We start from the raw sequence: 13,454 nt of genomic DNA on the forward strand, positions 1-13,454 counted from the left end.
AATACTGAGGGTGAACAGGGTTCAAAGTGACACAAAGAAAGTTTGATTGGAAAAGTTTATTAACAAAATAACAGAGCAAAGCTATTTGCAATCCTGCAATACTTTACATCTACATCTGTTTTAAACATCTATTTAAAATTGTCAGGTGAGACAAAATAACATATCTACAAAGAAGTAAAAAAAGTGTAAGTAAAAAAATATATTACAAATCTCAAGTATTTACAGGCTGCTTTATTCTAACTATTTCTATTTCACTACAGTAAACACATAAGTATGTTGTCAGTCTAGTTGTGTTACCTAAATGTAGCAACATCTCCTTCTAGTGGTCAGTGAACTGTCATTACTTAAAAATATAACTAAGCACTTAACCACACCTCCAGAATTTTCAGGCTGGAGAGCGAGAGAGGTGTGGTTAAAGATGTGGACACCTTTCCATGGTGTGCTCAGCAGAAAGACGCCCCCAAAGCTGCCTCAACGTTGTTAAAAGAACATCCTGTGGAAGAAAGAGTTTTGGTTAGATTTTTTTTTCAAAACAGTTATTTTTGCTTCGGGTGAGAGTTAAACACAGATGATGTTGTGTAATCCTGAAAACCAGGGAGACCCTGGTAAGCTAAGTCACTAAAAGCAGGCACCAAAAAGATCAACTTTTTTCTTTTAAGAATTAGATTTTAATTCATTTATGATCATACTTTAATTTTTTTATTAAGTAGAAACATTTTTTTTTATCAGTTACTAGAAATTCCAGGCGACCCTAATTAAAATTCTGGGTGACCCTATGTGGGGCCATGACCCCAAGGTTGAAAAACAATTATATAACTAGGGGTTTTTATTTTATGGCCCCCGAGCCCCCCCCCCCCCTTTAATCAACCAAAGGGATGTGGACCTTTTTTTTATTTTAAAACCTAAAATGTTTGATAACTCTATGCATCCATTGAGATTAACATTTGAAACTGCTGAAGTTCATGTATTTGTTTTTCTGAGACAACATTTCTTTATTAGCATTAGCTGCTGGAGTATAGAAAAATCCAGAGATTTTGTGACTTTGGAAACAACAGCATTGTCGCCTAAATTAATAGTGTGTTGTTTATTGATCAGTGAAGTCAGACAACTGCTCCTATGTGGTAAAATAATTATGATACGGCAGTAGTCGCTAAAATAATCAACCTGTGCTGATCTTTGACAAACCACCTGCCAAACTGGTTGTGTGGAGCCATTTATGTTTTTCTTGTTTGCGCTGTTTATCGACAACAACTGAATGGTTGTAAATGATGCCAGTAAACTTACACACACACACACACACACTCAAACATCACGCACCTGTAAATGCTGGGGTCGAGCAGAACAGCAGTGTCTGTGGGAAGCTTTGACAGATGAACTACCTTCGTCTTCTGCTGCGGCCGGTCACTCTCATTCACCCACACATCAGGCAGTCTGTGGAGATTCACAGTCAAAACATTTAATAAAAAATAAACAAACAAAAAAACCCCCAATAATCTGATGACAAAAATAGTTGTTATAAAAAACCCTGGGATTTGTCACAATTATTTTGACGAAGTGCGCTTTGCAAATTCATCAGCTTACTTTGGAGTTAGGTTCCTACGGCACAACGTATCTCGATTTTCACCTTAAGTCAGAAATCACATACTGTACCTCTGTCACTCAGCTATGCTAACACAGTGGTAACATCATAATCTAGGATATATCAGGCAAATTATTAAAACAGGACGTAGACACTGCTTTAAGATAAAAAAGGAAAGCAGTAAGTCTTACATGTCTTCAGGTGTCCAGTGCAGAAGAACCTTTACTTTGCCTGAGTCCTCTTTTCTCTTGGCTATTACCTAAATAAATAAAAAAAACAAGTCCACAAGCTCTATGACAGGCAGTTTAAAAAAATTACTGAGCAGTATTCTCATTCTCAGCATTTCTCTTGGTTGAGCTGCTTCCAGTCACGTATACTCAAGAATTTTTTTTATACAATCATATTTCACGTCATGTGTTGCCAGGTTGAAAGAAATCTGCCCTAAGGCCTTCAGAATCAGTAGTGCTGCCACTGGGAGCCTACAATGAATGTCAGTGAGATTGTTACATTACCCAATTAGATTTAGAGTTAGCAACACAGAGGCCTTCTAGCAGGTGTCAATAATGTTGTATCAGGATTAGAGTGATTAGACTGGATGATCAGAGAACGCAAACGCTCAAACCTAGCAAACTACATTTAGCGACTTCCACTGTTGAGCGGACATTCTCAGTCTGAAGCGAATTAAAACCTAAGCCATAAATATGACTGGACTGGACTCAGCACTAGCATGGACGATTTAGTAATGGCGTTATAATGGCTACATGAGTTGTCTAGCATCGTAATACTATAATACTGTATAATATTGATGGTTTCTATGGCCACAACACCACTGAAGGCCTAGGTGAGAAATACACGGTACACCACTGGTTAAACACTATCCATTTACACAGGGGTTTTCTTTCCTTACTATAATTAATATCACTACCTCATAACTAAATATCCAATTTGCTACAAATTACATGGGCTTTGCGAATAATCAGTCAAACATCTATGCATCATATGCATGAAAATCACATTTAATCCCACTGATTTGCATCGTGAATACAATTTGCATTTATATTACACCGTAACACTGTGTCATGTAATTGGACCGTACTTCACAGCTGACCACACATGCTGCATCTGAATTACAAAATTCATGTAACCAATTAATTATAAGCCAACGTATAAATCGAAGCAGTACTTGTGTTGTATTTATGTACATGTATGAATACACTCAGGTGTGTGTGTGTGTGTGTGAGCTCACCGTGCTGTGAAAGACGACGCTGTGTCCGTTGCCCAAGCTCTCAATGTGTGTGACCAGGTTCAGGCAGATGGCTCGATGACGGATGGCGTCCATGGTCTGAGCATCAAAGAAGTCATGAGGTCTGGCTAAAGGAAGAACAACGTGACGTGTGTGTGTGTGTGTGTGAGAACTGATGATCCCACACTTTACACATTACACTGCTGTTGTTGTGTTTATGAAGGTGATAGTCTTACGCAGTGAGCGCCGTTGTTTGTTCTTCAGTTTTCTTCTCTTGTTGAGGCCCGCCTTGGACGGAGACTCCTCCTTTGGTTTGTTTTGACTGGATAATTTGGACGAGCCCTGTGAGCTGAAATGGGTGGGGACGTGACGGGCGAGCCCACCCTGTGAGGCGAATGTGGCGTTGCATCCCCCCACGACACACTGCAGCAACAGAGAGGAGATGATTTGATTTCATATTGCCAGAACTGGGGCATCCAACAATGATTTAGTGCAGAGGTTCCCGATCCGATCCGTACGTCATTTTGTACTGTATCGCAGTAGGACACAGTGAAAAAATGTACTTCAGTTTTACTAATTTACTTCATTCAGTAAGAATCCAGTCACATCACTTTCCTTTTTACATTCAAAGATAATCTGGCAATGTTTCAAAACAACAGTTCACTCAGATTCTGATACTAACAGAATAAAGTCTGAAAGGCCAACTGGTCCTTGGTATAAAGGTTGGTGACCACTGATTTAGTGTCTTTCCAAGATTCTTTCAAGCTTTTTTCCCTGAATCTCTGATACCAATTTGGTACCAACAAACAATTACATTTATTGAATTTTTCAAACAATTATTAGATGCTGTAGTTGGCCATTCAAGAATGAGAGAAAAGAGATTGGTACTAGTTGTTTGCAATATACTGTAATATAATACATATACTGTATATCAATATATCTTTTTTTTGTAATTAACCTCGAACATTGATGTTGCCCTTGAAACCAAGAGCAGTGCCAGCAGTGGCCGTCCGCCCACGCCAGATTGAGACCACTCAATATAATTAAACCGACTAACCACTACCACCTGTTCACTTGCTTAGGGAAGGACCCGCAGAAATTACCATAACAAATAAAATAAATGTGATGTGAAAGGAGCAAACAGTTCCAGGATTAGAGATGAGCCTATCTACTATCACTGGATAATGGACTACTGAAACCTGTCTGCGGTATTACCTTGAATGGCTTATCTCCGCTGTGGGTTAGCATGTGTCTCTGCAGCCAGCTCTGACTGGTTGATGGTGTGTTGTACACTTTACAGCCCTTCCACAGACACACAAACACCTGTTGGACATACACATCCACATTAGCATAGTATCATGGGAAACATAAAAAAAAATCATGCTATATGCTAAAAAAAAATATGACACCAAACAAATAGGAACAATTGGAGTGAATCATTCCCTACTTCAAAAATCATAGCTAGCGTAGAGTAGCAAACTCAAGTTTGGAGTTAGCTGACGGAGCAAGAATGCTGCAATATTAATGTAAATGTTTGCTGTTGTGAATAGTGATGGCTCAATACAACTTATACCGATACTGGAGCATCTGATGATACCGATATACTGTACATCCGATATCATCCTTTCGACTCCAGTATACCATGGGGGTGTCAATGCTGAGGCAGTAGTGTCGTGCAAAGTTAAGTTGAGCATTTAGGCTCAGGTGACAGATCCGACGATATAGCTAATCCGATCCATCACCTCGTGTTGTTTTTTTCCCAATGTTCTATGCTGAAATTTGGACCAATATCGGACCGATACCGATCCTGAGTATCTGATCGAGCCACCCCTAGTTGCGAGGTAAATTATTTTTATATTGGGATTTTTTTTATAGTGCAAGTTAAGAAGTTTAAATACTCATGCACTCAGAGATGAGTTCACATGGCTACGAGTACAAATGTCCGCAGCACAGATCAATAAAAAACGGAAATAAGAAAACAAGCTGAGTAACCATCTTGGCTGTGAGAGGTGAAACATCTTCATGTGATTGGCACAAGTCGATGTCTCCAGCGGCTGGAGTCAACACTTTCTTCACCACAGATCGGCTTACGCTGATATCGACTTAGCCAATAGTCATGATCACTTAGTAATCAAATAGTTAGTGTTGCACTTACCCCTCCACGCTGACCGTCCACATGTGTTGCCCTGATATGTTCAGCCAGGTCTGGGCTGCTCGGGAACAGCATCTGGCAGTGATCCCAGCAGCATTTGTAGCTCAGAGACTTGCCACACACCGGTATGGAGCTGCTGCTGCTGCTGGACAGAGCCGTCCCACTGCAGTTTAGCATGGCTGGAGTCGAGCGACCGCTCGATGCCATGCTTTCCATGTCTACCAGGGTGCTGCTGATACTGCAAACAGAGGTAGAACATCGTAAGACGTGACACTTGACCTGAAGACGACAGATCAAAAAGTAAACACGACGACCCTTCCTTGATAAAACTTTACACGAGGACCAAGGTTTGATGAGGAGCCTGGCAGAAACTATAAATGTCAAGTGTGCAGTATGACGATGCACGATGCATTGGGAATGTTTCTAACTCATTCTAGTGTGCAGTATGACGATGCATTGGGAATGTTTCTAACTCAAGGACTGCAGGCCAAATCTGGCTCGCAAGAGCAATTAATGTGGCCCACAAACACTCAAATTGTCATGTAGCAATGTATATGTATATATATATATCTGTGTGTGTTTATGTATACATGTGTACATATGTACATATATATTCATACATGCACATATATACAAAACATATATATATACATACATAAATATATGTATATATGAATATACATATATACACACATATATATTTATATCATGTTTATCGTACATACACAGACACACATATATATCATGCTGTTGCACTTATCAACCAATTTGTTTACAATCCCATATTACATATAGTGAGTTGGTAAACTTGTAGACTATGTTGACAACAGAGCTAATAAAATAAAACTCAAGTTCTGGAGTAAATGTTATTGTTTAGTTTCCTTAGTGAACAAGACGCTTATATTATGATCTGCCGGTAGTTTTATTTATCTATTTATTTTTTTGCATGTTTGAAGTTTACCCAACAACAACTCCACCAAATGCCAAAAAGCTTGCTCCGTTTATGGATCTTTTCTAACTGTCTTTATTGAGGATTTTTTTGTATATAACATTTATTAAATATTCTGTAATTGTAAAACACATTAGAGCCTTTTGTTAATATAATTTAAACATATATCCCTTAAATTTTTTATTATTTTTATTTAATTTTCATTAGAAAACTTTTCAAATTAAACGATTTTTTTTGCAATTTCAGATATATCCCAAAATGGACTTGAATTATCAATAACGTTGTCTTACTAACTATTATTATTAACTATTATTATTAACTATTATTATTATTAACTTAGAGAAGAAAACTTCTATTCCTTTAGATTTCTAAAGACACATCTTTGGATATAAGAATTACATTTCAAATTTCAAAATGCCTAATGTAGTATTATAACTTAATTAATTTACTTTTTCAAAACAATGTCTAATGTAGTTTCATAACTTAATTAATTTACTTTTTCAAAAAAAAAAAAAATATAATAATAAGACCGTTCATCCGTTTTAAAGCTGGTTATATTCTAACACACCGGGAACGTGTTTCAGACCTGGAAGCACCTCCGTGCTCGTGCGGACACCGTTGTAGGCCTAATCACAGCTCTAACAGACCTGTCCTCTGAATCCATGCGGCTCAGCGGCTCTCCATCCGACGAAGTTACCTCCTGGCTGGCCCGTCTCTTGGTGCCGTGGGTCGCTCTCTCCGCTGTCTTTGTGCACCCGGCAGATGGTGAGGGAGAGGGCACGTTCTCTCCCTTCCTTTGTTCCTGTTTCAGCACCCGAGAGCCCTCTTGCGTACTGTCGACACTGCTCGCCAAACTCCCCTGAACAGGACTTTTACCAGCTTCAGAGAGTTCATCGCCGGCTTCGTCGATATGTTGGTTCCTCATCAGAATACCGGCTTCTTTATCAGAACCCGGGACGGGGAGCGAATCTAAACAGTGCTCCGTGAACGAACCAGTAGCACCTCTCACGTTCATTCCAACTATCTCGTCGCCCGGTTCCTGTTTTGGGTCCGACACGGCCTGTTCCTCCGACTCTCTTTCTGTGGTTTCACTGCCACCGTTTCTTTCTGGCTTTAAGTTGGACCTCTGCTCGGTCTCGTCGCGTATGTCGTGAGCCATTAAAAAGTAAAACGATTCGGTTTCTTGTGATATTCTCGAAATAAACCAACTGGTCAACCCACTCTCTCCACTCACGCTCTGTTTCAAGTATACTACACAGAGGATAATTTACGTGACGTCGAAGCCCGGAGTCGTTGAAGCTGGTGTGTGGAGGAAACATCTCGCTCTCATCCGAAATTGCTTCGGAGTCTTGTTTGCAAAGCTCAGCGTTTGTACCAATACCAACCCTTGCTACATTTTAAGGTCATTAACGACTATTACTCCCACTTATTGGCTTACAACGTTTAAGGCCATACAATAGTTACGCGGTCCTATTTTTCTGCTACACAGTATAGCTTCCTAACTGCCACACTATCAAGTCATCCTCACGGACATAGACGATCTTTGGCATTGTAACCTCTCAGCTCCACGTGTTCTGACAAACAGAAAACGACCCATGCTGAAAAGTGCTGAAAATATTAAAACACACGAGGAGACATTTGAGTACTGCTGTTTTGGTTACCTTGTGAAACGAAGTGTTACGATATATGACAAAGGACTTACAACGTTGAGCGAGTGTCTCAACATTTCTAAATATAATAACGCTGCTAAAAAAGGCTCAAAGTAAAGTATGACTATTGTAGTTACATAGGGTTAAACAATTTGACATTCAAATTCGGTGGTATTTATAGCTTTACCCTATTTTTAAGTTTTTTTAAAAAAAAAATCATTGCTCACATTTTTGTGTCCATTACCTTTGACTCACAATAACATTGACATATAATGTATGTCATATATTGACAATAACATACAACATTAAATATTATGAGTAATATGTCACATTAGAGCCAAACACAGAAAATGGGCAAGAAAATATTAAACTGGTGCAGACAATAAAACAAGAACTACAGGCATATTTTTAAAAAACATCAACATTTATTTCACATGTTATAAAACAGATGGTTATGAACTTCTTTTTCATATTGACCCTATTAATATTATAACATTTTTATATTAATAATATTCACTCTTATTTTCAGTGTGTATATAAATTATCTTATTCTATCCATTTATTACACTTTTTACATTTCTTTTTTCCTTCTCTTTAAAACTGCTCCTCTGTGTTTGGACAGAAAAGCAGACAAGAAGAGATCGTGATAGAAGCGAGAAAGATTGTTCATTCTCTGCAAAATAAACATTTCTAAAGGAAAACGAGGAGTAAAGCAGCAGCGCAAAGTAGCACCTTGTCAAAGTCAAAACAGAAGTCTGTTAAGATACTATGTATTTACTTATATGTATAACCAATTGCACAATGGACAACAGAATAGCGCAATAAGGGCATTGCTGGTCTGTCAAAATAAAAATAAAAACCTTCAACAGAAAAGCAAAGACCATCGACGATTACTTCTGATGAAGTAGAAACTACTGCATGTGTTTGGTTTTGGCACTTTGACCACTGGCACTGCTTCTATATACATTGCTGTACACTAGCCACTAGCAACTCTGTATAAGCTAGCATTATTCTCTTCCCGTCGTTAGCATTTATAAATTCTTAAATAGCTGTTATGTCAATATTGTGGCTTTATTACTTAGAACAGTATGAAATATGTGTATACAGATATGTATATATATTTGCTACATGTTCATTGCCCCAAATCAGACGTATAGTAAAGATTGTGAATGTTTTATTTAGCATTGTTAAAGCTAACCAAAGGAGATTAATTAACATAATATTAACTAATAACGATCAATAATTACATAAAAATCTCAGCAAATTCAGAACAGCACTTTATTCTTGTACTATTCTGAAAGTACCAGTTGATTAATGGAAGACAGCACTGACTATTAAGTCTGACAAAAAAAATTTTTTGCATAATTATTATTTAACCAAGAATTGATTTGTCATTTGTTTTGTTTTTTGTCCTCTTTTTTTGGCTTCCTTTTTTAAGCTTCATATTTTTACTTAAAGATGAATGTGTGATCAACTCCTGTTAACTACAATTATAACAAATCTTTGGGAAATGTTTCTGTATTGATGATGTTTCTAGATAATTAAGACAACTTAAAATTAACGTTACATTCAGAATATTTCGGCATGGGTAAATATTTCTCTCTCACTTTACTGTGTTGGCAGTTCATCCTCATGTGGTTTGGTCTGTTAGCAGGGCAGCCTTTCCTTGCATCGGTATTCCAAATGAGCAGGCTAGCTGAACTTTGGCTCTAAAACAGTAGTCTCAAACTGCCTATTAATTAAATTTGGCCCTTGATGTTTTTTTTAAATTTATAAAATACCTGTATTCATTTAAATTATTTATTTGTCATTTGAGAATGGAAAAAATGAGTTGTACAAGCTGCTTGTACTGTAGCATTATATGGTTTTTATATTAAACAAATACTATTTCTTCTAGAATATCTATTTTTTATTGTATTAAATATCAAACAATTATGTGGCCCTGAAATGAAATTACCCTGGCAGAGTTTGAGACCCTTGTTCTAAGGGCCGCCATTTTCAAATGTCACTTCCTGTTGCCACTCAGGTGTCACTGCTCACCAGACTTCCTGTGCTGAAAAAAAAAGACGATAATAGAGATAAGTCATAGAAAAACTATGAACACCATATGCTATAAAAAGCTATGTTCACATATTGGTGTAATTAGTCCAAATTGACCACATTGAATTATGGTTATGAAAAAAAATCAGTAGTAAAGAACAGAATAGCTTAATTAAACACACCTCATTCAGTCGGTAAACATCTAAAAACTATAAAAGTAAATGGTAAACACCAGACAGTGAATGCTCTGGTCTATCGTTAGCATTAGCGCGCTTATCAACCTGACAATCAACATAACCGCCAAATTTGGAACAATATATAAGGCAGAAAACTATAAATATCTCACTTACTGGTTTATGAACGCACTCTATAACAATAATAATGAAATAAAAATAAGCACGGCGACTCTTATATAAACTTAACGATATTAACTACCGACACGCCACAAGACCAACTCACTGTCAACTATCACCATAGCTACAAGCTTGCACTGAGTGACTCTGTAGGAGCTCCTCTCCAACAGCAGGGGGCACAATTGAACAGAATTCTGCCTGTGACTCTTCAATCACTCACACACATCCCCCTCACTAACCTGTAGCTATATACTGTATGTCAGTGACATTGCTGTGACGTGTTCAAGTACCTCTACCTCTATAACGTGGTTGTGCAGTGTTTTGGAACATTACTTTTCCATGCAGCTGCTGTTCAGTGTTCCAGTACCTAACCGTCTGTGCTGTTGCTCTCCTCCAACTGCTCTTTCACACTGTGTAGAGTCGCGTGTCTGCACTGCTCTAAATTCTCGTTCGTGGCCTCCTCAGTTTCCTGTCTCTCCTGAAGGAGAAAACAGAAATGACGACAACTGCACTTCCTTCAATGAATAAACTTTTGAAATAGAAAAGTCAGATGTGATGAAAAGAACCTACCGGTGAAAGGGCCTGGGCATCAGCTGGTTGTGGCGCAGACTCAGCAGGTGTCCTGCTCTGTTCAGTAAGATCCAACTTCAGCTGCTGCAAAGCTGCTTCCAGCTTCACAGTATCGGCACAGATTCGCTTTGGCTGGGCTTGGGTCTGTACACACACACACACACACACACACACTGTTAGTGATAGATATACAATCACTTCCTTTAAATAATATACATAGACATAGAAAAAGACATATTCTCATTGTGTTTAATTGTATTAAAAATTAACAGAAATGTGCTAAATAATTAGAAATAATTAATAATAAATAAATAATTAGAGCGAATCTAGTGCAGGGAATACCGTATGAAGAGCACGTGTTGTCTTTTTCACTGTGTCTAACCGTGTGGGTGTCATATTAACCTGGGGGACCAACAAAGTGTTGTCGGTAGTTGAGCGACAATAGGTCTCCCGTCTCTTCTCTCTCAGCAGGGGGGCCTCCTGGTTTCTTCTAATCCTCTCCAGTTGTTCCTCCAAGCTCATCCTTGCTCGGCCAATCTCTCTCACACCGAGACTGAAATCTGACTGATCAGTTGAACTCCTGGGACGGTTCTGCACAAGAATAAGGAAATATATAATTAGAATTCTATTGATCCCACACTGGGGAAATTCTTGTGTTAACAGCCGATGTGCTGCACCAGGCTGCCCCTTGGAGGCGCCAAATATTTGGATTCTCTGCAGATCAAACCCAGGACTCACTGTTCTCTGCTTGAGAGGCAGGCCTGCAAACCGCTACACTACAGAACCACAATACAATACATACAATTGGTTGGGACCTGGGTTAGCATTAGCTTCCAAAACTGCTGACCAACAGAGAGCATAAACCATCAAGAAAAGTAGTAATCAGGTGTGTGGGCCACATCAGTGTTGAATGTTTACTACAAAAAATAGATATTTTAGGAAAGGTAGTTTTCATTAAAATACTTGGAAATAATTTATTTAAAACAGATAGTGTTGGTTTTTATGGTGTGTTGCGCAAAGTTGAGTCGAGCAATTGGGCTTAGGTATCGTATCAGAAGGGCTATATATTTTCTGGATGTTCAATTCTGTAATGACCAATATTGGACCCATACCGATCCTGAGTATCAGATTGAGCCATCAACAGTCAGTAAGTTGCTCCTACTTACTGACTTGTACTCAGGCTTCTTGTTCTTCCTCAAGGTAACATAAGAAGCAATGGTAGAGGACTCAGGAGGATTTATTGGAGATTTGGTCCTGGGAGGAACTATACCCACGGGGCACGGTGGAACTGTGGAGAGACAGAAGACATAGAATGCTTTTAAATCATCTGGTTTGAAACTTGGAGTCCACTTACAATTCTCTCATTGATCAGATCACTGGTGAAATAGTTTATACTCATGACTGATTCTATAAAAAAATGAATTTTTACTTTAATTTTTAATTTCGTTTTTAATATTTTAAAAACTGTGGGTCAACCATTAGAGATCAATCTTACTTGTGATGTTACCTAAAGACCTTAACCTCACACGGCTCAATATTAAATAACTTGTTAAGTCAATTTATGAGACAGTTGGGAATTTTTCAAGTACATAGTTGTACCTTTGGAGACTGCAGTATCTTTACTCTCAGCTGGGGGTTCTGTCTTTTCCTTTTCCTCATCCACTTCCTCCTTCACTGTGGTCAGCTCAGGCTCACTCTTACACAGACGATAGTCTGAACCTTGCTGTCAGGAAACAGGTGGAGAAGAATCAAATCTACTTTGGAACACTGTGAGGCAAACATAAGTATGTAGAAACAGTGGGTTCGTGCGTCAGAACTCACATACTGTAACATTAGTGGTAACATCATAATCTAGGACATAAAAACTTCAGAAGAGTCTCATTTACGCTTGGGAGCCTTAATGAAGGACAAAAAAGTCCCAAAGAAAAACACAAATTGAAGGAAGCGAATGTAGCACAATCCAATGTATGGCCTACAACCAGTGAATGTAAATGAAGACGTCTTCTGCGTATAGCATCATGTCACGGCGTATTTATAAATGTACTTGAAAATTTGAACAGCATTTATTAATTTAATGAGTGGACAAACCAAAATCTTGTATCTGTGAATTTCTAAATCATCTAGGTCAGACATGGGCAAACTAAGGCCCGGGGGCCACAGACAGCCCGCGGGGCTTTCTAATCCGGCCCACCACCACTGGTAGAAGTTTGGGTTTAATCTTGTACATTTTATTTATATTATGTCCGCAAACATTCTACATCCAACCTATCCTGAACAGGCCCGCCGGTCAAATTTTGAACCTCATTTTAGCCCCCTCATTACCATGAGTGTGTAATGTATGTACACTTACATTGTACGCTCCATTCCTAGAGGCAGTCTTTGGATCATCCGACTTCGCTGCTTGGTGTGGCAAACAGCCATTGTGGTGTAAGTGGTGGGGAGGCAAGTGGGAGGGCCTCTCCGACGAATGGTAGCACTGGGGAAGGGGTGGGCGAGGAGGCATGGCACCGCCTTCTTCCAGAGGTTTGAGCAGCGGCAATGTCTGGTAACGAGACGTTAGATCTTAATCTCAAGTTCTAAAAAATTCTGCTTTGAAGAACTGACGATATTTTGTTATTTTCTAAAATAAACTAGTGTCACTACTTGAGAATAAAGTATTGCTGATAATCCAAGTAGTTATTTTCCTGATTGTCTCATTAGACAATAAAGTGTTTTGTATCAGATCAATGTGTAGGATGTTTAATGCAGGCAGCACCATGTGAGCGTGTGTTGGGACATTGACTTACTTCATTTTTCTGCAGACTGAATAAAGGTTTTGAACCAGGAATCTCTACAGAGTGCAAAGAGAGAAATGATGTAAGTGATTTTAGAATTTTGATATTTAAAATATAAAAATCCTTTTCAGAATTTGTCAATGGA

General features: G+C 38.5%; 2 protein-coding genes across 10 annotated transcripts in view; both read right to left on the minus strand.

The window, feature by feature from the left end:
* Positions 1-41: 41 nt before the first annotated feature.
* On the minus strand, positions 42-7,422 carry LOC103382433 (zinc finger protein AEBP2-like). The gene is made up of 8 exons (XM_008315233.3): positions 6,571-7,422; positions 4,978-5,212; positions 4,038-4,145; positions 3,059-3,245; positions 2,826-2,950; positions 1,771-1,838; positions 1,318-1,431; positions 42-493 (listed from the first exon to the last, which is right to left on the minus strand). The coding sequence occupies exons 1-8, from the start codon at positions 7,080-7,082 to the stop codon at positions 481-483; spliced, it is 1,362 nt and encodes a 453-aa protein (XP_008313455.1). The 5' UTR covers positions 7,083-7,422; the 3' UTR covers positions 42-480.
* A 1,127-nt stretch (positions 7,423-8,549) lies between these two features.
* The window catches only part of LOC103382434 (pleckstrin homology domain-containing family A member 5-like), a 28,121-nt gene continuing 23,216 nt past the window's right edge, over positions 8,550-13,454 (minus strand). For 6 of the 9 annotated variants that reach the window (XM_025057710.1, XM_025057707.1, XM_025057704.1 and 3 more), the window contains 8 exons: positions 13,322-13,365; positions 12,886-13,077; positions 12,135-12,258; positions 11,702-11,823; positions 10,938-11,126; positions 10,536-10,679; positions 10,333-10,443; positions 8,550-9,625 (listed from right to left, as the gene is read on the minus strand). In XM_025057710.1, the coding sequence (XP_024913478.1) occupies positions 10,333-10,443; positions 10,536-10,679; positions 10,938-11,126; positions 11,702-11,823; positions 12,135-12,258; positions 12,886-13,077; positions 13,322-13,365 (926 nt within the window). In that variant the 3' untranslated portion in view covers positions 8,550-9,625. Of the gene's footprint in view, positions 9,626-9,962; positions 10,444-10,535; positions 10,680-10,937; positions 11,127-11,701; positions 11,824-12,134; positions 12,259-12,885; positions 13,078-13,321; positions 13,366-13,454 lie in introns of all 9 variants that reach the window. The other 3 variants (XR_003050350.1, XM_025057706.1, XM_025057705.1) reach the window with 3 other exon arrangements.

Source organism: Cynoglossus semilaevis, chromosome 8 (assembly GCF_000523025.1).
Source record: "Cynoglossus semilaevis isolate Cse_v1.0 chromosome 8, Cse_v1.0, whole genome shotgun sequence".
NCBI lineage: Eukaryota > Metazoa > Chordata > Actinopteri > Pleuronectiformes > Cynoglossidae > Cynoglossus > Cynoglossus semilaevis.

What these genes read in the sequence shown, in the direction of transcription:
- LOC103382433 (XM_008315233.3), bottom strand. Translation starts at nt 7,082, where the DNA reads ATGGCTCACGACATACGCGACGAGACCGAGCAGAGGTCCAACTTAAAG. An exon ending in TGGACGGTCAGCGTGGAGGG is followed by an intron (nt 4,146 to 4,977) that starts GTAAGTGCAACA and finishes TATGTCCAACAG; the next exon opens with GTGTTTGTGTGTCTGTGGAA. An exon ending in GCGGAGATAAGCCATTCAAG is followed by an intron (nt 3,246 to 4,037) that starts GTAATACCGCAG and finishes CTGTTGCTGCAG; the next exon opens with TGTGTCGTGGGGGGATGCAA.